This window comes from Tinamus guttatus, unplaced genomic scaffold (genome assembly GCF_059628265.1).
Source record: "Tinamus guttatus ecotype Peru unplaced genomic scaffold, ASM5962826v1 Tinamus_guttatus_pri_ptg000323l, whole genome shotgun sequence".
Taxonomy (NCBI): Eukaryota; Metazoa; Chordata; class Aves; order Tinamiformes; family Tinamidae; genus Tinamus; species Tinamus guttatus.
In genome coordinates this window covers 3,038,912-3,065,480 of record NW_028288857.1, presented here as the reverse complement: position 1 = coordinate 3,065,480, position 26,569 = coordinate 3,038,912, and the positions used below count along the sequence as shown (strand labels likewise).

General features: G+C 49.0%; 2 protein-coding genes and 1 non-coding gene across 3 annotated transcripts in view; 2 read left to right on the top strand and 1 right to left on the bottom strand.

The window, feature by feature from the left end:
- Nucleotides 1-5,471, top strand: part of ZCCHC14 (zinc finger CCHC-type containing 14) — a 43,213-nt gene extending 37,742 nt beyond the window's left edge. Inside the window, exons 9-13 of the mRNA XM_088529096.1 lie at nt 1,159-1,250; nt 2,213-2,340; nt 2,466-2,606; nt 2,683-4,131; nt 5,270-5,471. Of these exons, the coding sequence (XP_088385222.1) occupies nt 1,159-1,250; nt 2,213-2,340; nt 2,466-2,606; nt 2,683-4,131; nt 5,270-5,325 (1,866 nt within the window). The 3' untranslated portion in view covers nt 5,326-5,471. The remainder of the gene's footprint in view (nt 1-1,158; nt 1,251-2,212; nt 2,341-2,465; nt 2,607-2,682; nt 4,132-5,269) is intronic.
- A 5,636-nt stretch (nt 5,472-11,107) lies between these two features.
- MAP1LC3B (microtubule associated protein 1 light chain 3 beta) lies at nt 11,108-18,617 on the bottom strand. The gene is made up of 4 exons (XM_088529095.1): nt 18,479-18,617; nt 16,425-16,480; nt 13,898-14,004; nt 11,108-11,963 (listed from the first exon to the last, which is right to left on the bottom strand). The coding sequence occupies exons 1-4, from the start codon at nt 18,516-18,518 to the stop codon at nt 11,789-11,791; spliced, it is 378 nt and encodes a 125-aa protein (XP_088385221.1). The 5' UTR covers nt 18,519-18,617; the 3' UTR covers nt 11,108-11,788.
- A 7,784-nt stretch (nt 18,618-26,401) lies between these two features.
- Nucleotides 26,402-26,474, top strand: TRNAM-CAU (transfer RNA methionine (anticodon CAU)). The gene has a single exon. It is a non-coding gene; the product is annotated as a tRNA-Met (tRNA).
- The last annotated feature ends 95 nt before the right edge of the window (nt 26,475-26,569 follow it).

Here is a 26,569-nt window from a genome sequence, read left to right as displayed (position 1 = left end):
TATGAGCTCTGCTTTGACTCCCTGTTCATACCTCTGATGTGCAGTAGATAACTAAAATTGTTACTCTTTTATTGCTGTGTCCTGATCAATTTTTCTTCCCATAATATTTAGTGATCTTAATTTTTTAAAAAAATAGAATCACAAAGGCTTCTCCCATGTGCACTAGTTTGTGCATGCGCAATGTGAGATTTTTACTTTCTGCAAAAATTCATATGGAAAAAATGATCACTTGTGCATTTGCTTGGCCAGAATCGTGAGTGTTATTGATGTGTGCTGGATTCTGACTGAGTAGATGGAAATACTTTGTACAGTATTTATTCAGCTCCAGCTGTAACAGCTGGGAAATCAAATTCCTGTCCTCTCCTTGCTGTGTTTTAGCCTCGCACGCCCTCCAGTGGACAAGGTGCCTGGCTTAAGTCAGCACTAAATTGGGATAGCTTTGTGGTGATTATAGTACATCCCAGGTATTTAAGTAAATTATGTTACCAGAACTTTCCAATTTGATTTTCGTCAGTGAGGGAAAATAGAGTATTTTCCCTCAATGAGCCAGCAAAATTGTGCATATTTGAGTATGCTGGCATTTTTCCACAGAGGAAATCTATGCATGGATCAGTATGCATATTTTGCTGGCATTTTATATTTTCATTTCATTATATTTTCATTTATATTGCAAATTCGTATATTTTATCACATCATTGTATTTAATGCTGCTTATAAAATTTAATTCCATTGCATGTTTTCAAGAAGCCTGACAATACAACTGCACATTGATTTTGGTGTTTCAATTACATACCTGGGAAAACTATAGGATTTTTTCCTTAACTGAGCTAGATTCTTAAACTCATTTACAGTGTGAAGTTGTATTTTAATATAAACATGGATTACGTTGTAGTAAACACCTTGTGTTTATTGCAAAATGTTAATATAGGCAAATACCTAATTAAATTCAATCTCCAGGTGTTCTTTCTTTCATCCAAGTTTCCCTCTCTCTTATTCTACACCGAGTCTGTAATTTAAAATTGCAGTAGAACTTATTCGAGTTAACATATGTTTAAAAAGTCTTTAAAGATGATTTGCTGAATAGATATTTATTAGAAATGTAAATAATATTTTGTGGCTGTAAAACTAAATGCACATGTCTTTTCTTTTTAATAAAAGTTTCTGAGTCTTACTGAGGAAGATCTGAACAAGTTTGAATCTCTCACCATGGGAGCAAAGAAGAAACTCAAGACCCAGCTGGAGTTGGAGAAGTAAGTGGAAAAAAGAATCGTTTGCTTTAAGTTCTTAATATATCATTTCCAACCAAGTGTTGTTTGCTTTTCAGGCAGTGCACACAATTACAGATGGGACAGGGTTCCCACCTGTAAACCTGATAACACTTTCCTTGTTCTCGGGCTGGTGGCTTTGAAAAGCTCTTGCAGCAGTGCCTTACCAGATAATTTTGATCCCTGTTTGACTCTGCTGTTCAAGGCCTTTGATAAGATGCACTTTTGTTGGGCAGCCAGGAGCAGTGAAGAAGGTCGACAAGCTCCCTGGGTACCTCAGCCTGTTTCAGAACTTTGGCGTTTTGTGTTCTTAGTGGTTTCTGGCATAATGGCCTGGCCCTGCTTAGAGTTTGGACTTACCCTCTACGAGGGCTGCCAGATGATCTGCATCCACAGTGTGGATTTGCTGACATTCTGGGGGGAAAAAGCACTGAAAATCAGGGCTGGATCGGTGTTATTTGGACAGCAGGTAACCCTAGCTTCAGGAAGAGCCATTTTCAGGGTGGAAATGGTATAAAAAAAAATTAGTTCTGCGTGTGATGCCAATGGCCATTTGGGGCAACTGATGCAGCAGATTGTCCATATATATTTCTGAGCAGAGGCAACTGTTTTTTTCTGAAACTGTTGTAGTGACTTAGAAAGCAATTAAAAAATCCAAATCCATGCCCATTTATCAAAACTTCTTGACAGCATTTTCTGTCAATCTTAGGTTTTTCCAGACTGTTTGCTATAACAAGAGATGATAATGCTCACATGACAAAAAGACCAGCGAAGCTGCTGGCAAGAAGCTGTGATAAAACTTCCAAGTGTTTCCATTTGAAATTAGCATAACTTTTAATGAACTCCTCAGTGAACTTAGTCTGCTTCAGTCTTGTTAAAAAAGTGATTGATCTGTTGATGTTCAGCCCGTTTTTGTTTCTTTATGGTGTTTTTCCATCCCTCTCCAGGGAGAAGTCGGAGAAGCGGTGCCTAAACCCCGCGGCAGCTTCCTCGGTTACCAGCAACGGGGTGGCCAGGGTTCCCCCTACGACCCACGTGGGCCCCATGCAGGGTCTTCGTGGCAACCACGCTGCAGGTAAGAGCCAGGCACCGGGAATGTGCCGGCCTCTCCGGGCGAACGTGGCCTCGCGCAGGAGCCGGCTCCTCCATTTCCTGCTTTTCCACCATCCCTTGTAAACTCCCGGCGCGCTTTATCCGCAGAGCTGCGGGTGGACGTGGATCAGCCAGCCCACCCCCTGCCCCGGGAAGGCAGCTCTTCCGAGTACTCCAGCTCTTCCTCCAGCCCCATGGGGATCCAGACGAGGGAAGAGAGCTCGGACAGCGCCGAGGAGAACGAGAGACGTAAGCGGAAGCGCGAGACGCTGCTCCGCGTTGCGTGGTGAAGCTGTGTTTATTTATGAGATCTTTCTGTCCCCAGGTTTAGAGATTCACTTAGAGGGTTCGGAAAAGGAGAAGCCGGTGATGTTACTGAATCATTTCACCTCGAGCTCTGCCAGACCCACCGCTCAGGTTTTGCCAGTGCAAAACGACGCGGGCTCCAGTCCGTCCGGGCACCACGCGCTGCCGCTGCAAATGATGTCAGCAGCCTCTTCTCATATCACCCCCATCCGAATGCTAAATTCGGTGCATAAATCAGAGCGGGGCAATGCAGACATGAAGCTGCTTTCATCGTCTATGCATTCGCTGCTGTCTTTAGAAGAAAGAAATAAAGTTTCTCCTGGGCCTAGGGGCAGCATAAAAATGGAAAAGAGCTTTGGAAACGCCGTGGTGGATGTAATGGCTGCGTCTTCTCCCCATCAGCCCTTGCAAGTGCTCTCGGGGGCTGCTGAGAACAGTTCCCCTACATCTACCATTAACTTTGGCCCTCGAACCAAAGTCGTGCACGCGTCAACTCTGGACAGGGTGATAAAAACAGCTCAGCAGCCGGGACTGATAGTGGAAACGAGCACTGCTGCCACTGTCACGTCCAGCACTGTCTTCCACGTGGCTCGCCCGCCCATCAAGCTCCTCGTGTCGTCTTCTGTCCCTACCGACTCCGCCATGGCCGGACAGACTTCCTGCTCCAGTAATATGCAAATAACGGTGTCCCCTGCAATAATAAACCCCCGGACTGCTCTCTACACAGCCAACACCAAAGTTGCCTTTTCTGCGATGAGCAGCGTGCCGGTGGCGCCCATGCAAGGCAGCTTCTGCGCGAACAGCAACGCGGCCTCCTCCGGCAGCCACCCGGCCACGTCGTTTGCCACCCTGGGCAACCTGCCGAGCTGCCCGGCGCCCAGCTCCAGCCCCACGCTGTCCTCGGGCGCCGACAACAGCTTCTACAGCAGCAGCAGCAGCGGCGGCGGCGGCTCCGCGGGGAGCATCCCGGTACCAAACCAGAGCCACCACCACCACCACCAGCAGCAGCAGCCGCAGCCGCCCGGCTGCATGGTGTGCAGCTCCTGCGGCTGCAGCGGCAACTGCGGCTCGAGCGGCATGACCGTGAGCTACGCCAACTACTTTCAGCACCCGTTCTCGGGGCCCTCGATGTTTACTTTTCCGTTCCTGCCCTTCAACCCTCTGTGCAGCAACGGCTACATCAACACGCAGCAGTACAACAGCAGCACCACCTTCCCCGTGGTGCACACCGCGTACAACAGCGGCCTCGCGCCGGACTCCGTCCTGAGCGGCCAGTCGGCGTTCGCGGTGCCGCCCATGCAGAACTTCATGGCGGGGACGGCGGGGGTGTACCAGGCACAGGGAATGATGGGCGGCAGCAACGGCTCCGGCCACAAAAAAAACGGGAATCTCTCCTGTTACAACTGCGGGGCCAGCGGGCACAGAGCTCAGGACTGCAAACAGCCTCCCATGGATTTCAACCGACAAGGTAAAACAACAACAACAACAACAAAAAGCAGGTTTGGGCTCACGGGAGTCGCTGCGGCTTGTCCTTGCATTCCGCTTGCATGGAAAACCGCCGTCTTGGAAGCTGAGCTAGGATTACAAAAGCTGGCGCTTCCCTGAGCCCGGTGGGAAGGAGAAGGCCCCGTGAAGGCAGCTCTGGGCTGAGACCCTGGAGCTCCCGAGCAAAGGGAAGGAATTTCCAAGCAGGCCGATTGCAGCAGAGCTTTTGCTGCTCATTAATTTGCAGCCCAAGTGACCTTTGGCCATAGTTTACAAGCAGAGCATCTCTTCCCCTTTCCCCGAAACAGCTACAGAAATGAGGAATTTCTCCCCAAACTCCCAGGAAGGCCCTGGGTTGGTGTGAGCTGCTCTGCTTGCTTTGCAGGGCAAGGTTTGGCACTGCTGCAGCATGGGCTGCTACCAGGAGAGATACAAAACCCTTAATTCAGGGCAGGAAACAGCTCAGAAATGTTTCTTTATGAGCAATGCCTGCCAGTCCGTTTTTATTATGACCAACATGGTGTTTTAAGATTGTTTGCATGGGGTATAAACTTAAAAAAGGAAATATAAACTCTGGACTGGAGCCGATCATACTGAAGTGCTGCACTTCGCGTTGTGTCTTGATTATGCCATAAGCCCTGTTCATTTCTTTATGATGCAGACCAGGCCTTCAGCACTTGGTTATTATAAATTAACGAGTGACCAGTGTTGAGGCAGCAACTTCCAGCAGTGCTAAAATGTAAATAATTAATAGAGTTTCTGTGATTCCTGTTGTGACTGGGGCTGCATGGAGAAAATGGCACTTTGTCAGTCCAAATTCAGAGAAATTCAGAGTGTAGTCGGCTTCCTTTAAAAGCCGGATTTTGTTCAATTAGCTTTCCATTTAAGCTATCCCAAACTGCATTTTGCCTGCCCTAAAACTGTGCGAGTGAGTAGAACTATTTTTCTTCCTGTATTTTCATTTCTGCTGGCAGCAGCCGTGTGCTCGTCCTCTCCTGCACTTGGGAATGGCAACGTTGGCTGCTGTCTAACATGTCCCATAGGAAGGAGGTCGTTCCGGGAAGTTTTGGGGTGTCACTGCTATGAAAACGCTGCTGATGTTTAATTCTTCTCTTCCTTAGGTACTTTTAGGCTGAAATACGCCCCTCCATCTGAGAGCCTCGACTCCACAGACTGATATTTTATCTGGCAAGGAAATACTGTTAAGCCATGGAGATATAAGGCGATCGAACTACAAAACTGAGACGTCCAGTTGCTGTTAAGCTTAATGTATTTTTTAATCCAAAGGTGCTTTACTTTATTAGACTAGGTAGGAAATCTAGCTTAGGGGGTGCATCAAACCCATTTTTGATTGCCAAATTCAGGCCTGGATCTTGTTGTTGGGACTCCTCGCTCCGCATCGCAGGCCTGACGCGTACTGGAGGGATGGTGGAGCTGGCCAGCTGCGTTTTCTGTTGCAGGTACCACATCCTACGTATTATTTTGCTGGAGAATGTTGCCATATTCGGACTTTCTAAGCTGAAACGTCTCACTCCAGGGCAGCTACATTCTGAAGTGAAAGCTGGAGGGTGAAGGTAGGAGCGGCCGTTGGCCAGAAGGACTTTGGCACCCCTGGGCTAGGTAAAATGTCTACTTTTTTTCAAAAGTGATCAGGCACTAATCTCTGGGATTTTTAAGGATTGCACTACAGAAGAATGTAAAACTCTTCAAGCTTTCTGCACTTTTAGCAGACAGTGGCACTCTGAGACCAGTGCAAGAGGCAAAGAAGTTCCAACTTTTAAAAAAAATTGGCACCAGCAGGCTATGTGACTTACTACACCATAAAATCTCAAATAAGTCTCTCCTTTCCCTTCCAAAAGAACACACATGGCAGTTTCGGTTCCTTCTGGAAACAAACTTATACTTCATTGTCTCACTACTAGCTAGTGCTGGGTTACCAGCAGTGGAATAAACTTAGTTTCCAAGGGTCCAAGTCCCAGAGACTCCAGTCATATAGGATATTCAAGGATATTTTCTGGTAATACACAAACAACCTTTACGTCCTGTTACTGTATATAGGTCTCTTTCACAGAAACCTTATTATTCTGCTTTTGTAAATGAGTTTTAAACCATCCTAAAAAAATGAACTCTGGCAGCAGAGTTTGTAAGCTTTTGCTTTACTTTATATTTAAAAAGAATTTTTTTTTGACTCCTACCCCAAGGCTTTTGCTACAGGATTCAAGAGTGGTAGAAGTCAAACATGTACAAGGTAGTAAACTTCATTATTAGCAAGACTTTGAAGGATTTATTGTCAGCCTCCTTCGTTGCAATAGATTGTAGATGACTAGCTTTGGTGTTAACTACTTTAGTGTACTTAATTTGTTGGATGACAAATCTAAATTAGGACTTGAGAGGAAGCCAAACAAATCTCGGACTGCTGAGTTGAAACGGTTTGGTCCTGTCTTGTTGAAAGAAGACATTAATCCTCGCGGCTCGCCCGAGGAATGTGACAGCCTGAAACGGGTGAGGCCTCCTCTTTAAAACGTCTGGCGTAGAGGATTTGCATTTTGGAGGACACTTTTGAAGTCTTTACACGTGGAGATTATTGCTTACACCAGGTCGAACCACACCAGGATGGGGTAGTTGGTAGCGCGGCTCGGACTCGGAAATGAGGGGTATCCATGAGGGAAGGAGGTTTCCAAGCGGCGCAGAGCTGCTCGAGGGGAATCAGGCCTTAGCCAGGAGCCGTCAGCCGAGTCCTTAGCCCTTCCCGGAGCGGGATAACGGGAAGGAGACGTCCTGGGCCGTCCCGTGTTGGGAAGGAGGGCGCCCAGCAGCTCCCCAGGCAGGCTCAGAACCAGGTAGCCACGCGGAGGTCGCAGAGGTTTTGGCTTCGTTGCAAACCAAAGTCTAAATTGGTGCAACATTCGGTCCAAAAAGTGAAGAAAAAAGGTTATTTCTATGCAATGGAGAAAAAAGAAATCTGGTTTGTGTCAACCCAGTTCCCGCTCCGCAGTGTTCCGTCCCGTTCCGTCTGCTCTGCCCGTGTTCCGAGGAGGTTCCCCGTGTTGTACCCAACACCCTTCCGACCCGTAACACTAAAGTGACGAAAACTGACAATGCAATTTACTTTGCCTTAATGAGCTCGAGACAATAGTAGGAACAATCTGTCACACTATCACGCTGAAGGAAGTGTGTGGTTTTCACTTACCATGTTTACTCTTAACAGCTCTGAGGGTCTCTCCAGTGGCCTGGAACATGTGCTGAAAGCCAAACTTTAACATTTTTTTCACTTTTTTTAAACAATGTTTTAAAAAGGAATTGTATTTGAATAAACTGTACTTCAACACACACGCGCAAGTGTTAAAAACCCTTTGTCAAAACAGCAAAAATCAAGAGCAAAAAAAAAAGAAAAAAAAAAGAGAAAAAACAGTTTTTTACACTAGTTGCATTAGTTGCGTTTTGTTTTAAGGCCCAAGGCTGGGAATGTAGTCTCGTCAAGCATTCATCACAAAGTCAAAACTGTAACAAATGGACTATGGAATCGAACTTTTATCCAGCAAACGTCTTGGAAAAAAGCAACCTGTTTCATTCCTGTCTTCAGAGCTTTCTTTGGGATTGTTTCCTTTGTGTGAAGTTATGGCTGATGTTTCTTAAAGTGGCTTATGTGTACTTATAGGTAATATTTTTAAGTGGTAAAGTCTGATTTTAGGCTAGGTTCAAATTCCGAAGTCTTGAGTACCTTAGAGCAGCACGACTTTAATGCAGAGCTGGTCGAGGCGGCTCCGGAGCCCTCCAAGACCCAGGGGCAGTTGTGGCTCCAGACCTGCTCGTGAGCGCAGTTCCCTTGTACCAAGAACAGCCAAAATTGGTGAGTTAAGCAGAGCACTCTAGTTCCATAAAACCACCTTAATCTTTTCATCCATTTTTTCTCCCCTCTCCCAAGGAAGGCAGTTTGCTGCAGTACGGCAGCCCCAGCTTTCGCAGCTGAAAAACCCATTCTTTAAACCTATTTTTATACATTGAAAGATGGAGATTTCAAAGTATGCTGTTTATTGCTATCTTTGCCCTGAAAGTATAAAAAGGATTTGTTCCCGGAGTGGATTTCGCAGTGGAATAAGAGCGATCTTTAAAATACAACGGAATCCCAAGTCGTCATCGTGCAGGGACGTGGCAGGGATGAGTCTTCCTTAAGTGAGGTGCAGGGCAGCTCCCGAGGTGTTTTCCGCTTGGGAATGTTGCTGCTGGAGCGGCCACAAATAGAGCAGGTTTTCCAGCCACCTCCTCGGCACATTCATAGGCCGTAAATTCAGCCTTAATGATACCGTGTGGCTGACACCAAGCACGAGGGGGTTGAGCAAGGAAGGCTCATTTTAGCAAGCGACGTGGTGTTGATCACAGGTTTCCATAGTAATTTTCCTTAAAAGAACACAGGAAGCTTCGCTGGTAGTGGAGCTTTTTAAGTAGTGTCTGTATCCCAGTCACTAACCCTTGGCAAATGAAGCAGCAGAGCTCCAAAATTAACTCGCTAATTAGCAGCCCGTCAGCGTTCACTTTTAGCATCGTGCTGTTTCTCGCTGGCAAGCTTCGGCATGAAGGTACTCCAAAAAAATGAGGTTTTTGTGTTCAGCAGAGCAACTCTTTGAATGTTCCTCCCCAGGAAAGCAAGACCCGAGCCCTGCGTAGAGTTTAGTGCTTTATTTTTAATGTCATCAGGCCCAAAGGAGGCGAAGTCGCAGTCCCAGAGCTGGGGGTTTGGGGTAGCTAGAGCCCCTTTCACCTGAGCACTTAAGTGGCCAAATCTTGAGAGAAAACACTGCAATTTCAGCACCCACAGGGGTGCAAAAAACTCATTTGCTGGTTGAGGCCAAAGGTAAACGTAGCTACAGCCACCCCAGCCCCACATGGAGATACACAAATAACTTCAATGTGTTGTTACAAACCCTTGGAACTACCCGTTTGCTCTCTGAAATCCTGACACAAGCAAGAAACGTGTTGGTACGGAAGCAGAAAGCGAATCCTGTGTGTTTTCAAGTGCAGATTAACAGCTTCTCTTGGACATAACTTTCCACTAGGAATGAAGGAAATTCCTGCTCCTATTTGAGCCATTTCTTTTACTTCAGTCAATTCTAGTATTACAAATTGTGCATGTAACTTTATAAATATTTTAAATAGTTTTGTAAATATTTAATATTCAGCTAATTTGATTTTGAATTGTAAATGTCAAGTATTCTGGTATTGGGATTTTTATGTTTTATTATACTTTGTTAAAAGTTAAATTGTACATTTTTAGAATGTTTTTATCTGAGTAAATTTAATGTATGGAAAATAAAGAGTTAAACAGAGTCCCCCAGGAATTACGTATTTATTTTGTAAGTTACAAGATATTCTAACACATACATATGTATAATATTATACCTTATCCTGTTGGGCCTTCTCCCGCTTGGCCCTTGCAAGGGGTTTTTTCCTTAAATTCCCGTTATTCCTATTGCTCTCTGCTTCCAGATGCCGGCCTGGGAATCACGGAGCTGCTGCGGCGCTTGCGGGTCCCCTCTTGGCTCAGCTCCTGGCCCGGACGAGCGGCTCTGGAAGGTTCGTTTGGGCTTTTTGGTGTTTTAAGAGCCCCGGCGTTTGCAGGCAGGGCAGGGTGCAGGGACGGGATGAGCAGGGAAGCTCGGCCGGAGCGCTGGGATGCGGCTCCGCCGCCCTGGCTGCTCCCTCGGGCACCAGGACACTGGCACCGAGGGCAAAGGGAAGCGTGATGTGGAGCTGAGCACACGGGGCTGCCCCTTCCCGTTGGGAATTGCGTCTCCCAGGGCCGCGGTCGATTCCCGCTGGGTGCAAAGTGCAGCTCCTGGAAGGTAAAAGGCTCCCGCTGGGATGACGCTGCAGAGCAGGAACAGAAACAGAAAACGGGGAGTATTGGAACACGTCACCGCGCGGGCAGCTCCCAGCCTTCGGGAAGGGAGCAACGTCCATCCCGAGAGCAGAGCTGCCCCGGAGGGCCCTCACCCGTCCCTATCCCGCGGAGCCTCCCGTCCCTATCCCATTCCATGGGACCAAAGGTCTCGGCACAGGCACCGGGCACTGGCAGCAGCCCCGGGTCCTCTGGAGCGGATGGAATCAGGCCCTCCCAGGCCGCTCTCTGCAAACACTTAAACCTTCCATAAATAACCACACGAGCCAGAGTGGAGTAATCGGGATGTAATCCATCCATATCAGCACTGTATTAATTTTAAAAAAAAGCAACATTTGTACAGGAACATCAGTCAATCACGTTGTAATTACAAGTATGGTTGTCAGTTATGAGTTAAACAGTTCCTTACACAAAACTAAACATAGGACAAGCCGCATTGAAAAGTTTACATTGAAGTAAAAACACAACATTAAAAAATCTGAAGTAAGCCTCATGAACAAGATGCATGCAGAGAGGTGTGAACAGGTACCAAGTGTACCCCTTACTGAGCTAGAGTGCCACGACGCAGTAGTATTGCTTCTTTTCCCCCCGTTCTAGTACGTTAGCTTCCAGTAACAGATGTGGTTAGGTCACAGACACGTAATATACAGGAGCAATCTCAGCCTGCTACGCTTCACTGTAGGACGAGAGGAAAAACACATCTCCTAGCGGGTAGCCCTGCTCTGCGCGGGCTGCTCCGGCACGCGGAGGTCGCAGCCCCACACGGGGACCCTCGGAGGCAGCAGAGTCACGCGGTGGTCACGTCTTGCAGGCCGCTTTTCGCACCCCGCTGGCGGGGACACGAAGGTGACAGGAGATTGGATTTGGGATGCCCGGAGTGACACAAAAACCGCCTGCTCCCGGGATGCGGGAACGGGAGCAGAGGCCGAACCCGCGCCCGGCGCGACGGCCCTGCCGCCGCCTCCGGGACCCGCTCCCGGCTCATCCACGATCCATCCCCACGGGGAGGCGCTTTTGGAAGCCGGCCCGGATGGACTGGGGCGTTTCACTGACCACGCAGGCATTGGGGAGTGAGAACAGAGCGCAGTTTATTTGAACATCGCCCGTCCCGGTGCGTGCTGTACACTTAACATCCTAGAACTACAATAAAGCTGTGGTGTTTGGTATGAGTATTTCAGAAACTGGCACCATCTCTAAGGTGGCGGTACCAAAAAGGGGGAAAAAAAAAAAAAAGTCAGGAAATAGGAGTTTTACTCCCCCGTCTCACCCCAAGTGCTTGCCTTAACCCACTGCAGCACTGAGACAAATCTCCACTTTGGAACATTAAATGTACTGGCTCTCACTAAAAGCTTTCCCATTAAAAAAAAGTAATCAAAACAGAGAAGGAAATACAGGGAGCTTTTCCAGAAAAGTGTCACACGAAACTTTAGCTTCTCACCGGTGCCTGTTTGCCCGTTCGGGTCAATCGAGTGTCCCTTCATTCGCAGCTGACGCGCGCGCAGCCGGGATCCGCTCCGAGTCCAGGCCCGTGAACGTGCCTGCGTGGAGCGTTACAGCAGCTTTCCAAAGGCGGAGGTGCCCGTCTGGACTGCTTAATATTCACAAACAAGGCAAGGTAAGATGAGACACCCGCTAAAGCAAGACTATGCTAAGGTACTGAGAGCATCGGTGACGGTTCTTTTCCCTGGGGTGCGCGCGGGGAGGAGAGGGGGTGACGGCCGAGGGTGCCCGGGATCCCGGGGGCCTAGCGGGCCGGCTGCGCCCCGAACGTCTCCTGCGAGGCGTACACCATGTAGAGGAAGCCGTCCTCGTCCTTCTCGCTCTCGTACACCTCGGAGATGGGCGTGGAGACGCTCACCATGCTGTGCCCGTTCACCAGCAGGAAGAAGGCCTGGTTGGAGTTCAGCTGCAGCCGGCGCCTGCGGGGGCACGAAGGGGTTTCGCCAACGCGGTGCCGCGCGCGCTTGGTGCAACAGGCAAAACCCAAGGCCGCTGGAAGCTCTAGGATGCCCCAGCAAAGCAGCCCCGCCACTAGGAAATGCACCTGGTTCCCACCCCAAGCCCGTTCCCCCAGTGCAATCTCCTAAATCTAATCAGTTTCTGTAGTGAAATTCATCTTCTCCATAGGCGGAAGCCCTTATTACGCTGGAGCGGAATGGGCTAAACGCCAGGAGAGCCCTAAAGTGCAGTGAAAAGGAAAAGGTGTTCCCAGGCAGCCTGGTTATCCCTGTATTCCTAACAAAACACGTGAGGCTCAAGGGACCGTGCAGCTTAGGTGGACGGCAGCTCGCTGGAATCGAGTGGAATTTAAACCCTGGCTGACCTTGGGAAACCCACGTGAACTGGGGGAGGGAGAACGGGCAGAGCTTCCACCTGGAAGCTCCCTCCGTGAGCGCCCACGTTCCTGCCTGCAGCGTCTCGCGCCTTCCCGCCTCTCCGGCGGGTGGGAAGAGGCGGCAGCGCCGCGTTCCGCACGCGGCAGCTCAGGGCATCCTTCCCTCGCGCCGCTCGTTCCACCTGGCAGAAACTCCCAGCACGGGAGAACTTCCCGGCCCATCCTGCTCCCTGCCGAGGGCGGCAGCAGCTCCAAGGAGCGTTTCTGGAGCTCGCAGCTGGGGCCCAGGGAAAGACGATTCCCAAACCAAGCTGGAATCACCGCCCAGGGTGGGCAGCAGCTCCGAGGGGTTGGAAGGATGGGCCTGCACTGCCCAGGAACCCAGGGCAGCTCGTACCAAGCTGCCTATAACCACAAAGCCAAAGGAAAAAGGTGGGGAAAAACACTTCCAATTTGCTTTTTGCCCAGGGGCTTTAATGTTCCTTGGAAATTCTGGAAGTCTCTAGCAGTCAAGAGCTGCTGAAGCAGGAATCAGTCTCACTTTCTTGCCCGTGTGTGAGCTGCGATTTGCTCAGACAGATGGGAGAGCCCTTATTTTTACAGCTTGTGCCCTCCAAGAAGCAGCTCTCTGCTACACCGTGACCAATAAAAAGCAAACTCTGGTTTGCTTCTGACTTCCAAGTTTTCTGCTTGGGAACCCTCACTAATCAAATACTCCTTTTGACACAAAGCCAGGAGAAAGCCACTTCTAGCAGAATTTCTGGCCGCAGTTTCAGACCACACAACTTCCACTTCAGGGCTACTTTTCCATTGCCTTTCCTTGTAGGCAGAGCCTGCACCAGAGCGGAGCAGTTCCTGCAGGAACAGCTGGAGCAGGGAAGCTGTGTGTTTTTCAGGCCTCAACACGGCCATTTGGGGTAACCTCATCCCATGATCAAAGGAGGCCGATATTAACCCTAAGGAGGAGCTCGCAGCTCTCATTTGTAGCCCCAAATCCCCCCCATCCATTCCTGGAAATAGGCTATTTCTTTGGAAAATAACAGCTCAGGTCTTTTTGGACGTGGCTAAGGAGGAGCTGGTGGTACCTGCTTTAGCCTGCACAGAAAGCTGGAGCCTCCTGCTCATCTCCGTGTCCGAAAAGAGCTGCAGGTTCCAGCCTTTAATTTGCTGAACGGGGTAACTCTAGTCTGAGGCTCACGTGGCTCTAGCACAACACCAAAATAATTGTATCTACTACAGAAAAAATACAGCCTTTCTGTTTCAGGGCTATTTATATCCCTATTTCTTTCTCATGGAAACAACTGCCAGGTGCATCAGTGGAAGGCCCTTTGCACAAAACTGCTTCTACACCAGGGCTGTGCCAGCAAAGAGCAAGGAACATCACCCCATAACTAACTGGTCAAGCACCAGCTAAACGAGTTTTCCACTTAAAAGAGTTCCCCAAATCATACACCAGCTATGAAATTAATAAAGAACCACGAGTTTGATGCAGCATATACTGAAATCACAGCATACTACCTGATAATTTTGATTAGCTCACTCATGTTGACATGATCTGGAACCAGGAACTTAGTCTTATCCAGGACTGGAAGCTGTTTCTCCCCCTTGTACCTTTCAATAATCACCTAAAAGAAACAAAAATGTTAAGATGAGAGGCAGAAGTGCCATGGTCCCCTCACACACCCTGCCCCATATTTTAAATGCAGAAGTAGGGAAGGATTTATGCTAAGATCCATTATACTTCATTTGCGAGAACACCACCTCAAATTTAAAACCAGAACAGGTATTTTCACCCGCCCCTCTCATTGTGTTTGCAAGACTCCCTGCATGACGGGGGAAAAAAACAGGAATTCAGCAACACTCCCTCACAGCTTCAATACAGTTTTAAGACTGTTTTATTGCTAGAATCATTTCATCTGCCACTGAGCTGGCCAGCAGCAAGGAAATTCAAGGAGAGAGTTCCTGTGTCTGGGCTGCTATCTAGGTCTGCAGCCCCAAGCAGCTTTCCCTAGAATCTCTTCTTTCTCCTGACTAACAGACCATCTCTTCCTAAGAGCCACAGCTCAGAATTATCACTGTATTAGAGAAAGCTACTTTTGAAGGGAATAAAACCTCAAAGGAAGAGCTTCTTCCCCCTTAATCTCAAGAGAGCATGCCTAGTAACCAGTAATTCTGTCAAGATTATTATGTACTACTTAGTTCATGAGGAAATTGTAGATTTGCCAGTGTCAGTAGCAGCCTGCCCAGCAACTGTATATAGTTTCTGCTTTTAAGGAAAGATCTCAGAATTCCTGCATCTCTCTTTCCACAGCCATGTGGGTTCTGTTGTTTTTCAGTCAACAGTAACTATGTGACACCATTCGCTTGGAAGGGACTTGGACCATTTCCACGGTCACAAGGTCTGACGGGGTTGATATTCCAAAGTAGCACAGGTGAAGAGATAGCAGGCCAAGTTCAACGAAAGACTTCCTTAAACCGCTTTAAATAAACGCCGGCTAACTCAGGGGTGGGGAAGCAAATCAAAATTATTTTTAAGAGGAGGACCATAAACAATGGATATTTTCAACTGCAAAACGAAGGACGGGATATGACGTTGTCCTCCTGACTCATCCAGAGCTGCTAACGAGGATAACGAGGCAGTGGCCTAGGACACGGGCTGGCAGCACAGCGAGGCCCCAAGGCTCCCGGCAGGTTTTGCCATGGTTGCAGGATTGCATCACTGCACCTCCAGCGAGCTGCTTAGGGACCTCCGCATTTTTTACTAGTAACATCTCCACAGCTGCCTTCGAAAGAGCTTCACTGTAAATCAGTCACTTCAACCTGTGGTCACAGAGCTTGGGGACTGCTTCTAAGTGATCAGTGAGAAGTGAAAGAAAAAGCAACCTGTTGCCAGGAAATAAATTTGTCAGGAAATGGCCTTTGGGGAAAGCTGCAGGCTCTGGACAAGTCAGAACATCCCTGCTATAAACGATTACTGCTGCCATGCCCAGCAGCAGCTACTGGCCAAGCTGCTGCTGCTGCCATTTGAGATGAAGTCGCTTAAACCTGGAGGGTGGCTGAAAATTTTCAGTTTCCATTTTAAGTGGCAACTGCTTCTGTTAATAAACTTGCACTAGATCTGCAGACAGCTTGCAGGTAATCTGTGTATCTGCAGAAAAGTCTCCACTCATAAAGATCATCAGCTCTCAGAACTGAAAGCCAAAGGCTGAGGCCTCCCGAGTTCACCCTTCTGCCTCTCAAGATCTCCCAAGCCCTTCCTGGTTCCACCAAAGGCCACAGGGACAACTGCATTTACTGCTTACTGTGGTGACACCCGCCCCATGACAGGTCACTAATTACGGCCCACATTAGCAGTGTATCACAATATCCTTTTCCTTCCGAGGATGCCTTGTTTTGCACTTGTAACCTCTGGGATGCCGTGAAACAAAACTAAGGTTTAAGGAAGTGGTTTGGGGCTGTCCCGTGCGAGATGGAGAGGTCAGGGCTGTTCTCTGCGGCTCCCAGTTATGGGTCACCTCTGCAGGGTGGCCCAGCACAAGGTGGAAGGGGTTGACGGATACAAAGCAATCCCAGCAAACTCCAAGCAAAGATCCTTTCCTCCAAAGCAATGTTCCCGTCTTCCTCAGCATGGATGTTGAAGGAAAGCTACATCTGACTGAATAACTGTGTAGTCTTCTGGGTTATCTCCTGCAAACTCTTCTTTCAGGGAAGGAATATGTCCATTTTTAGGATGAGAAGAGCTGAACACTCGGGAGAATCTCAGAGCTCACTCGGGGTGTGGCTTTCTCTGAAGCTACAGCCTGTACCTTCAAAACACAGGAAACTCCATTTCCTGGAGTCACCTTGCTCTGTCGCAGCGACAAGCAGCTGCTGGTTTGAGAACATTTCTGAAGTCCAGGCTTAATGGCCTCCAAGGGACACATTTTAATTAGGACTCACCAGGGCAGATTTTTCATAGGATTCTAACCAGCAAAAAAAAAAAAGAAAAAAGAAAAAAAAAAACAACCATGAGACCTGAAACTCAGCTGACAAGAACCAGACTTACTGGTATTTTAGTTGGATGTTGGTCTCGAATCAGTCGTACATCTTCCACTCTTTGCTCTGCAAGAGATTAAAAAAGACAAAAAAAAAAAAGCTGCTCAAATAGCAACATTTAAGGCTGTTATTACTTAATTTCTCCACCAGTGAACAGAAATAGTGCAAGTTATAAAGCCACAAAAGTAAATTCAGACAAAGCTGTTTTCTAAGGGGACAACATTGGCAAAGGCAAACTCTCATTTCACTGCTTCACGCCGTTCTTTGACCCAGGATGACAGGATGCACATTGCCTGGGACTCCCAAAATGTCTACAAGGACATGGACCCCTCATTTTCTGCCAACTTAAGCAGACATTTAATCGCATAAATTTATGGGATCAAATTACACTATCCAAGTTAATGACTAAATATCCCGTCCTATTTCCACTGGATCCCACAAGAGGAAGTTGTCAACAATTCTTTGAGACCCGGGACTAGCTGAAGCCAGGCAGTATCAGCTTACACTGTTGCTTCTAATATTACAGAATTACAGTTTTCTCTTCTGATTATACTGCACATATTGTGGCATGAACCGTTGGTAGGTTTTGGTACACCAAGATACTTCTCTGTTATCTGTGCCAGTTTTCAGGATAAAGTTCATCTCAGACATAAATATTAATAGCAGAGATATTATAAACTGGGATGAAGTACAAGTCGGGGCCTAAGTAAACGGATGCAGTTGCTTCTAGAGCCAGTTGCATCTGCTTATACCATGGCTGCTTTTGCATTCAGTGAACCCAAATGTAATCTCTCCGGTTTCTTTCAGGAGCTCGGGGCTTTCCAGGCCATCTCCATCTACAAACACCTTTCAGGGAGTGGATTGAGCATCGCAGCAGAGCTGGAACAGACACTGACAGCGGGCAGAGGTGCTGCTCGGGGGAAGGAAGGCCTTAGATGAGCAGCAGAGTCATTATTTGTGTGCTAACGCGCGGGACACGCTACCTGCCCTGTCATTCAGCAGCAACATTACTCAGCTGCGCACGGGGAGCCAAGGCACCCGCGCACCTTCACGAGGCACGGGAGGAAACGCAGTTCACGTGAGTCACGGGCTCGGGCCGCACGGGAACGAGCAAAACTCAGGCCATGGGTATGCAAAACCCCCGAGAGGCTCCACGGGCCTCGGGCTCATCTGCGCGCTCGGGGACAAGGTGGCTTCGAGCACAGCCCCAGCTCGTTCAGCCCTTTCAGCCGTGCTCTCCGTGGACTAGAATTAACACTTCCAGGGCAGCGACACTGGCTAATTAAAGCACGGTTAAGATTAAGCTTAACTAGAAATACGAGAGATACCGGGAGCCAACAAGGGCAAGGGTCTGCCCAGTGAACCCAGAGGGGTCCTGCTAACTTTGGAGCTGGAACGGGCCTGGCACTGGCGTTACTCAGCACATCTCCCCGAAGGACGAGGCACATTAAGCAGGACGAATCACGGAGATTATTGTTTACGGCACGCTCCAAACCAGGCCCCGGCCCGCCACGCACAAACACGGCGCTGACGACACCAGTCGCAGTGGCAACTGCTTGGCTGCCATCCTGGCCGAACTTAATACCTGCGAGGGAGGCCGCTGGCAGCAGGGGATGGGACAACCACAGTTTGGGGAGGCCCCGCGGAAACGGCCACGGTAACCGCGGGCCTCGCTGGATCCCAACCGGCCTCGACGTGGGCAGCGGCCGGTGTTTGGTGGAGGCCGCGGAGGGTGGGGAAGCGTCTTCTTGGCTCCCACCCGGGCCCGAGGGAGGGGAGAAGCAGCCTCGGGGGGCCCGTCCGTTCCACCCTCCGTCGGCCCCACCTCACCGAGGGGATTTCATGGCAGGTGGAAATAGGTCAGGCCGCCAGCGAGGGTGCCCGGGGACCTCCCGCTCCACAACGGGCGGCACGGACACCCCCCGCGTTACTGCCCGCGTTAACCCTCCCCGCGGCACCGGGACGGGCCCGCCCCGCTGCGGCCCCTGCCAGCCCCGAACCCCCCTTCCCTCCTCATCCTCCTCCTGCTCCTCGTCGAGCGTCTCCGCCCGCCGCGGCTCTCACCGAAGGTGCGGCGCTGCTTGAAGCTCTTCTCCGAGGGCATGGCGGCGGAACGCGGCGCGGCCCGGGCCCGGCGGCGGCTCCTGTGCGCGGCGGCGGCGGCCGAGTGCGAGTGCGAGTGCGGGCGCCCGCCCCCCGCCGCCACCGCCACCAGCCGCAGCGGCGGCCGCGACGCGCCGCCCTCAGCGCGTCATGGCGGGGCGGCGCCGCCGCCATCTTGAGTGTGGCGGGCGCCGCGGGGCCTCCTCCGCGTCCCGCTGTGGCGCTCGGGTCCTGGTGGCCTCAGGGGCGGCCGGGGGTGGCGGCGCGGCCGAGCTCAGCCCCGGGGCGCCGCGCCGGGCCGGTGTCCCCGGCGGTGACACGCTGGGCATGACGGCCTCCACGCGCCGGGCGATGGCGGCCACGGGCTCCTCAGGGCTAGTGCGCCATGGCGGCGGCCGGCCGCCTCAGAGCGGCCAGCGGTGTGTCCAGGGTATGGGGGCTGTGGTGCCCAGTGTCCACCCATCACACGGGGGATGTAGTCTCCGAGTACCTGCCAGTGTCCCCAGTGACATGGGGCCATGGTCACCTCAAAATGTCCTGGCAGTGGCCCCCCATGTTATGGGGACGGTGGTCAGCTCAGAGCATGCAACGATGTCCCTCAGTGACATGGGAGCCATGGTTTCCTCAGAACACTCACCAGTGTCCCCCCCAGGGACATGGGGGCCATGGTGTCTTTGGAGCCCTCACTGATATTCCAAGTGACAAGGGGCCACGGTCTCCTCACAGTGTCCCACCAGTGTCTACCCGTGATATGGTGGCTATGGTCTCCTTAGAGCACCTGCTGATGTCCCTCACCAACATGGAGGCCATGGTCTCCTCAGAGCCCTCAATGATATTCCAAGTGACAAGGGGCCATGGTCTCCTCAGAGGCACTTCTTGTGTCGCCAGTGACATGGTGGCCATGTCACTCCATGTCTCCTCATAGCTCTCAACAGTGTCCCTCAGCAACATGTGGGCCACAGTCCCCTCAGAGTGTCCCACCAGCAACCCCCCATGATATGTGGGCTATGGTCTCCTCAGAGCAACCACCGGTGTCACAGGGACATGGTCTCTGCAGAGCCCCCACCAAGTGTCCCCCCATAATATGGCGACCGTGGTCTCCTCAGAGCCACCACTTGTGGCTCTGGGGCCATGGTTTCCTCAGCATGCTCTGCCGCTGCTCAACAGCATCATCCACCACTCTCCTCTCATCCACCATCTTATCATGGAAGGTTATCGGGTCAGTCCGAGGTGATTTCCCCTTTGCGAAACTATGCTATTTGCTGTCCTTCACATGTTTAGGAGTGACCTCCAGGAAGATTTGTGCCATCACCTTCCCCAGGATCACCTCACTCATCTCAGGGGCCTGGGATTTGACTAGCAAGTCTGACCAGTGAAAAGCAAGATGAAGAAGACAGTACCCTGAACCTTTTCCATGTCTCTTGTCACCAGGTCCTCTTTGTCCATCTGCAACCCAAAACACGTTCTCTTGACCCTTATGCCTCAACGGGGAGGTGCAAGTTCCACGATTAACCCTCTAGATGCCTTCTGCTCACACAAACGTGAGGTTGAGGAAACTGTTGCAAAGTTAACATTCAATGAATAAGATTTCAGAGCCATAAAGGTGATCCAAAATTTGCTTTAATATAAAGCCCACCACCTAATCATGTGGAATTTGTCAAGAGTTGATTAGATTGCAAACAAGTTTAGTTGCAAGCCAAGTTTACTTGCATTTATACTGCAGATATTGCTGCTTGATTAAAAATACCCAACTGTTTCTGCCTTTAGCAGCTTTCCAACACAAGCTGTTGATTTTAGAGAGAAAAATGCAGCTGCCTTCCTTTCTGCTTGTCTCACGTATGTTCTAGGCAGCAGGTTTTGAAATGTAGGGATGCTTTTGCAGCAGTGGTACAATATAATCCATGGATGCAATTCAGCTGCTGCTGCTGAAGATAAAAAGAGCTGCAGCTGGCAGTGTTTGTAGCAAAATGAGAATACAGGGAGGTGATGTGAATTCTAACTGCTTTAGACATTACTAGGATTTTTATGTCTGTTGAGATACATTAAAGTTGCAGTGATGCCATGCTCACGCTATGGAATGAGGGTTCATTACATAATTTTATGATTCAGGGTCAAACATTTCCGGTAGCCATATAAATATAGGATGAGGTCATTAAAGATGTGACTAACCAGGGGAAGAAAACAGCCCTGAGATCTATGAATGCTCTAACCACCACATCAATGTCCAGAGACAGCAGGTGAGACACAATGGATTATTACCAGAGGAGGCCTGACACATTTGAAACTCCAATTAATTAAATGTTTTATTGTTTTATACACTTTTATGCTTGACTTCTCTGCCTGCTTACTGAAGATCTCCTTTTAAGAGGCAGCTTTCAACAGCAGCCCACGGGGGACACCAGTTAGTTCCAGTACTAGTAACTATGAGCTGTTTTTCAGACACGCTGCTCACCCCAACCTTCCATTTCAACAGAGCTTAATTTTTCTTTGTTTCAGCTATTGCCTTTTCGAAGGCATTCTCTGGCATGAGGAGTTTTCTCAGAATTTGCATACCTCAGGGACTGCCAGGCTGCTGTGACTGCACACAGGAGGACAAGCACCCGTGAAACCGCTTGGCATCTTCGTCAGCACGTGCAGGTGAGCCCCGACGGTCGAGCGCGACGTGGATACGGTTTCATCCATGCTCCCAACTGTGAGCAGAGCTGCAGCTCACCCTGAAAGCATCCATATGGTGCCTCGGAAGAGCCACAATCAGAGTATCTGCTGACAGGCTGGGCTATCACATGTTCAGCTCATGAATAATCTCCAGGGACTGTGAGAAGGAAAACTTAGCTCCTCACTGAGACTCCCTTGACCTTTCCCTCCTCATCTCAGCTTTAGCCCGTGCCTACGTGTCGACAGCACAGACCGGCAGCGAGTCTGGATTTGAGAAAGGTGTTAGGCACAGTTGGAATGGCAGCATGGATACAGCCTTTGGGACCAGCTCTGCCCAAACACACTCCCACGATGCTGGTGAGAAAACACTGCTTTTGAAATGCAGTTGCTTCAGATTTGCAGCTTGCACTCGAACCCTTTAAAAAACTAGCCCACCAAGCATTTTTACTAAAAGGTCTTAAAGCACTTTAGAAAGCATTTGGTCTGAAGAAGAGAAGACGTAACTGAAAGGAGGCATTAAGTAGTCTTCAAATATGCAGAAGGCTGCTGCAGAGCAGGAGGGAATTAGCTCTTTCTGCATGCAGAGAGCCTAGGACAAGAAATAATGAGCTTACATCTTGGAAAAGGAAATAGAAGTACAGGTTAGATGTTGGGTTGATGGCAGGAATAGGCACTGGTTGATGGTGAGACGTTAGATTGATGGCACTGAAACAAATTGTCTAGAAAATCTGGATTTGACTATTCAGCATTGGACGTTAAAAAAAAAAATGAATCAAACATCTCCTTGAACAGTTTATGGAGAATTGATCTTATCCTGGGAAGGAGGATGGAGTAAATAATCGCTTGCAATACCTCTCAGCCGTATTTTCTCAGAGAGTGATTTGCCTAAACTTACAAAGCAGGTCAAAGCCCGAGCTAGGACTGGGCTTCAGTTCTGATCCTCATGTCTGTGCCCTATCCAGCAGGCTAAACTAATGCTTAAGCCTGGGGAAAAAAAAAAAAAAAAAGAAAGAAAGAAAAAAAAGCCAGGCTTTGCCAACTGTTCATCTTCCAGAAGGTACTTTTGTTAAAAAGTCAGTGTGAATGGGGACTTCAAACCCTGGCTGGCATTTATGGCATTTTCCTGGGGAAAAAAAAAAGAAAAAAAAACACTTTTACTGCTACTCCCAGAAAGAACTGAGTTTTCACATTCACAATCAAAATTCTAAGACATCCTCCCATTTCTCTGGTAAAAAAATACTGAAAAGGCTTTTATGGGGTATAGGCCAAGCTGTCCCTCTGTAGTGCCACATTCCTCTGTAAAGCAGCACTTCAGTATCCAGGGCTGTTAGCTCAGCAGCTGTCACCAGTATTAAATTTACTACACAGAGAGAAAAAAATAAATAAATAACATTAAAGTGAAAGATTCTGTATTGAGAGTAACTTGCATTCCCACCTGAATCAATTTTTCCCTCAATTATTTCCTCATTGTCTTTATTGATCTAGCTCAGTTAAAGATCAAGGTGGGCTTTGATTTTTGAATGCAGTGAACAATAATTACCCAGCGATTATAACAGTTCCTTTTTTTTTTCTAGACAGGATTTTTTGCAATTATTCAAATTAATTGTGTTCAGAGTTTTTCATCTTAAAATTGCCTTATGCCTTGTCCTATGAGGAAAATCCTATACTTCAGATTTCTTTGTGGGAGTCACTTTTTGGTGTAGGAGACCTTTACCAAGAAATTATGGGAAAGACAAAATATCTTGATTTTTGTGGGGATATAAAAGCATAATTTGAGAAAAGTGAAACTACTGAAGCTACCTCACTGAGCAGGCTTTTGTCTGAGGTTTAACAACATCTCTTAGCAGGAACAGCAACAGTTTCCCTCTCTCCCCTGTGGCTACCTATTTCACAAGATTTTTTGGAACTGGACACCTTTGAGATCACTGCTCAGATGGCTTTTTTGAGGGTAAATCCAAACGCGCACACAGTATGGTCATAAAAAACATCATTTTCTTACAACACCGGGCTAAAATCTTCCTGTGCTCCCCTCACAGAAGTATTGCACAAAACATCATTGCTCCATAACCCTACTGCTGCTGCTGCTGTTCCAGCAACCATTTCTTGGTGTTTGTATCAGATTTTACACAGAAGATGTTTGTTTCATGACGAAACACAGTAAATTAGTTGGTATAAGCAGCAATATCTTGTGTTTGCCTACTACTATGCATTCAAAAAGATCCATAATCTCTTGGCAAGCAGCAACTGCGGTGTGAAAGGAGGAGCACCACAGGGTGGGATAACGCAGCAGATAACAAAACCTTCCCTCAAGTATTAATACTCCTGGAATTAAGGATCTCCAAGCATTTTGCAATGTCAGCTGAGTATTACATAGCCTGCAGCTTCCATAAACATCCTCTGTGTTTGCACAGTGGGAAACTGAGGCACTCGGGCTGGACCGTGGCCAAGGCAGAAAGAGCAACAGGAGGCTCCTGTGAAAATGCCATGAAGTCTCCAGCGAGCCCGGGCAGCCGTGGCCACGGCTCATCATTCGACTGGCGAGGACCTCATCACAAGGACAGTATGTTGGGGAAAGACTCTGTGTTTTTTCATAAAGATGCCGGGTTCAGCCCTGAAGCAGAAGGCTGCAGAACCCTTCCTGAGTCATCACCAGCATTTTCTGCAGTGCTCGGGATTTTCCCTGAAGAGCCCCAGCTGCCCACAGATCAGTTTAGCCTGCAAAATCTGATGAGATCAGAGCCCAGCAGAAAGGAAGGAGGTGGGAAATACTGAAATCAGCAGTTTCCCAGGCTTTGATTGCAGTTACAGTACTTCTAGGAGGAAGATAGGTACACATGTACATCACACACACACACACACACACGCAAATCAAAATTCTTTGGTCTTTGCACCAAAATATTTCCTCTCCTAAGAGTCCTCCCACAAGGATGCTTATTGCCAAGAGAGATCCCACTGCAGACTCGTGCCAAGAAAACACGCTGCAGGACTCTGTGGGGCAAATGAGGCTTGCAGAGAGGGTTTGTTCCTCCGTTTCAGCCTGTCTTTTCTATCCGTGTTACCAAGTGGAAAATAAGTAATTCTCTCCTAGCTCCTCAGGTTATAATTGGCTGGAGCTGGCACATCCCTGCTTGGAAGCTGGGAAGGCATAAACACTTCCAGGATTACAGAAAATGAGGGCGCTAACTTTGGGACCAATCTAAAGCCTTTTAGAGCGAGTGTGAGGACTTTAATTGACTGTCGCAGGAGCTACATCAGCTCCTTAATTGCCGGAGGGAAATGGAAGGATGAGTTTCCCCTTTTGGCGCATCCCCTTTTTTCAGGAGCCCTACAGTAGGGCTGCAGGCTACTCGTTCTGGAGAGCTCAGGGCTATTAGTCCAGTAATATCTACAGGAAAGGTTCCAGACATTTGGTAGTGCCACAGAAGGCAGGAGATGACGATTCCGCACTGTTCTCCCTGCTGTCACTAATAAAGCTGGTGGATTCAGATGATGGACACGGTGACACAGAAGATAAAGTGTCACTATCCTGCCCGATAACATCAGTCGTCCTGGAGATGGACACTGCCTTTCAGGCAGTCGGGCATTTCCCTTTCCTCCAGAGGATATGAGCTTGGGAAAAAAAGGAGAGCTGTAGGGAATGGCCTGGGTTTATGATGGGCCTGGAGAAGGGGGGTCCTTGGGCCAGAGGGGAAAGTCTGATGGACATCCAGGAGGGATGGAGGAGGCTCTGTGGTTCAGAATCCTTGGGACAAGGATATAGGATAAGATTATATGGGCCAGGCAGGTGAGGGTGAAAGGGCTGAGAGCACAGCAGGAATTGAGAGGAAAAGAGAAAGAAGAAAGTCCAAATAAAACCAGAAAATCCAAAGGAGGGAAAAGCAGGGAGGAAATACGTGTACAATTGAGTTTCTGCTTGAGGCCACGTCACCAAGGTCACCTTTTGCTTCACTGACATGTAAGTCCTTGCCATCAGTGCTTCTGCTCTCCTTTCCATGAATCCACGAGCTCCAAAGCAAACAAACACGACAAGGCCTCTAGATCCACGCCAGAAAGTTTGTCTTTCAGTAGCTGCCTGAATGTAATGTAACACATGGGAAAACTCATGTGATTCCCTACAGGTGGAAAAGAGCCACACACATATTTCCAAACTGTTGATGTTTAAGTGACTCATGGCCCACGTGCCTTGTATCAGAAGCCTGGAGCAGCTTTTCTTAATTTAACCCAAATTGCAAGCACTAAACTTGCCCGTCACTGAAACCCCCAAAAATGAGCCCTGCTATTAAAAATGACAACCTCATTTTGCACGTGGGTTGCATTAGATGAAGAATGCACTGGGTTAGACCGCTGGAAGCTGCGTTTGCTCATACTGTGGTTATAGCAATTTTGGTGCTACCACCGCGTGGTAGCCTGGCTGATCCTTGTGGATGGATGCGAGGCTTTTCCTGCTTCCTTTCCTGCACAGGGAAACAGCCCCGCCGCGGCAAGGTTTGGGGCCCTGCTACAGCAATCCCATGTCTGTTTTCACATCTCCTCCCAAATTATGTATTTGTAGCCTGATTGTCATGGTGACTGCTGCCTCGAGACCCTTGCTAAGGGCGAGTGCTGCCAATTGCAATTCAGGGCAGCACTTCTGGCATCGCAGGGGACCCCTTATGTCGAGCACTTCAATAAATGCACAGTTTGCTTCATTGCAGAAACCCCAGCTGAGCAACGACTCCTCAGAGCACAGAGGCAAATAAGGTTTGCTTTAATTTTTGGTAATCGCCTGGAAGCAATTTCATTTCCTTGCAAACACGCTGTCAGTGCTGCCCTCGCGGTGTTTCTGGATGCGAAGTGAGCTGGATGCAAATGTCAGGAACCCCAAGGGGCTTTTGCAGGGATGCGGTTCTCTTGCAGCAGATGAACCATTTGCAGTACATAAACAATCAAGCAAACAAAAAAAAAAACGCAAAACCCACAAGGTTTCTCTTGTGCGGTAAAGCATGGGGAAAAGAGCCATTTGCAAAAGAACGAGGTCTCTCACAGCAAAGTGTGAGGGAAAAAAAGGAGCTATTCGCGAAAAAAAGAAGTCTCTCATGCATAAAAACTGGGGAAAAGGAGCTATTTCGGGTATGAGCGTCTCTCTCGAGGCGGCCGCTGCCCCGGGTAGGGGCTCGGAGGAGCCCGGCGGCCGCGGAGGCTCCATCGGAGCCGCCCAACAGCGCCGCGCGCGGCCCCTGCTTTCGAGGAGCCTCGTTAGCGCAGTAGGTAGCGCGTCAGTCTCATAATCTGAAGGTCGTGAGTTCGATCCTCACACGGGGCATCGTGGTTTCCTCCTTTTCTTCCCGCGGGCCGCCTTATTCCATTATGCTTCTTTTTGAGTCTATTTTTGTTTTTATTCCCTCCGTTTCGGGTGTT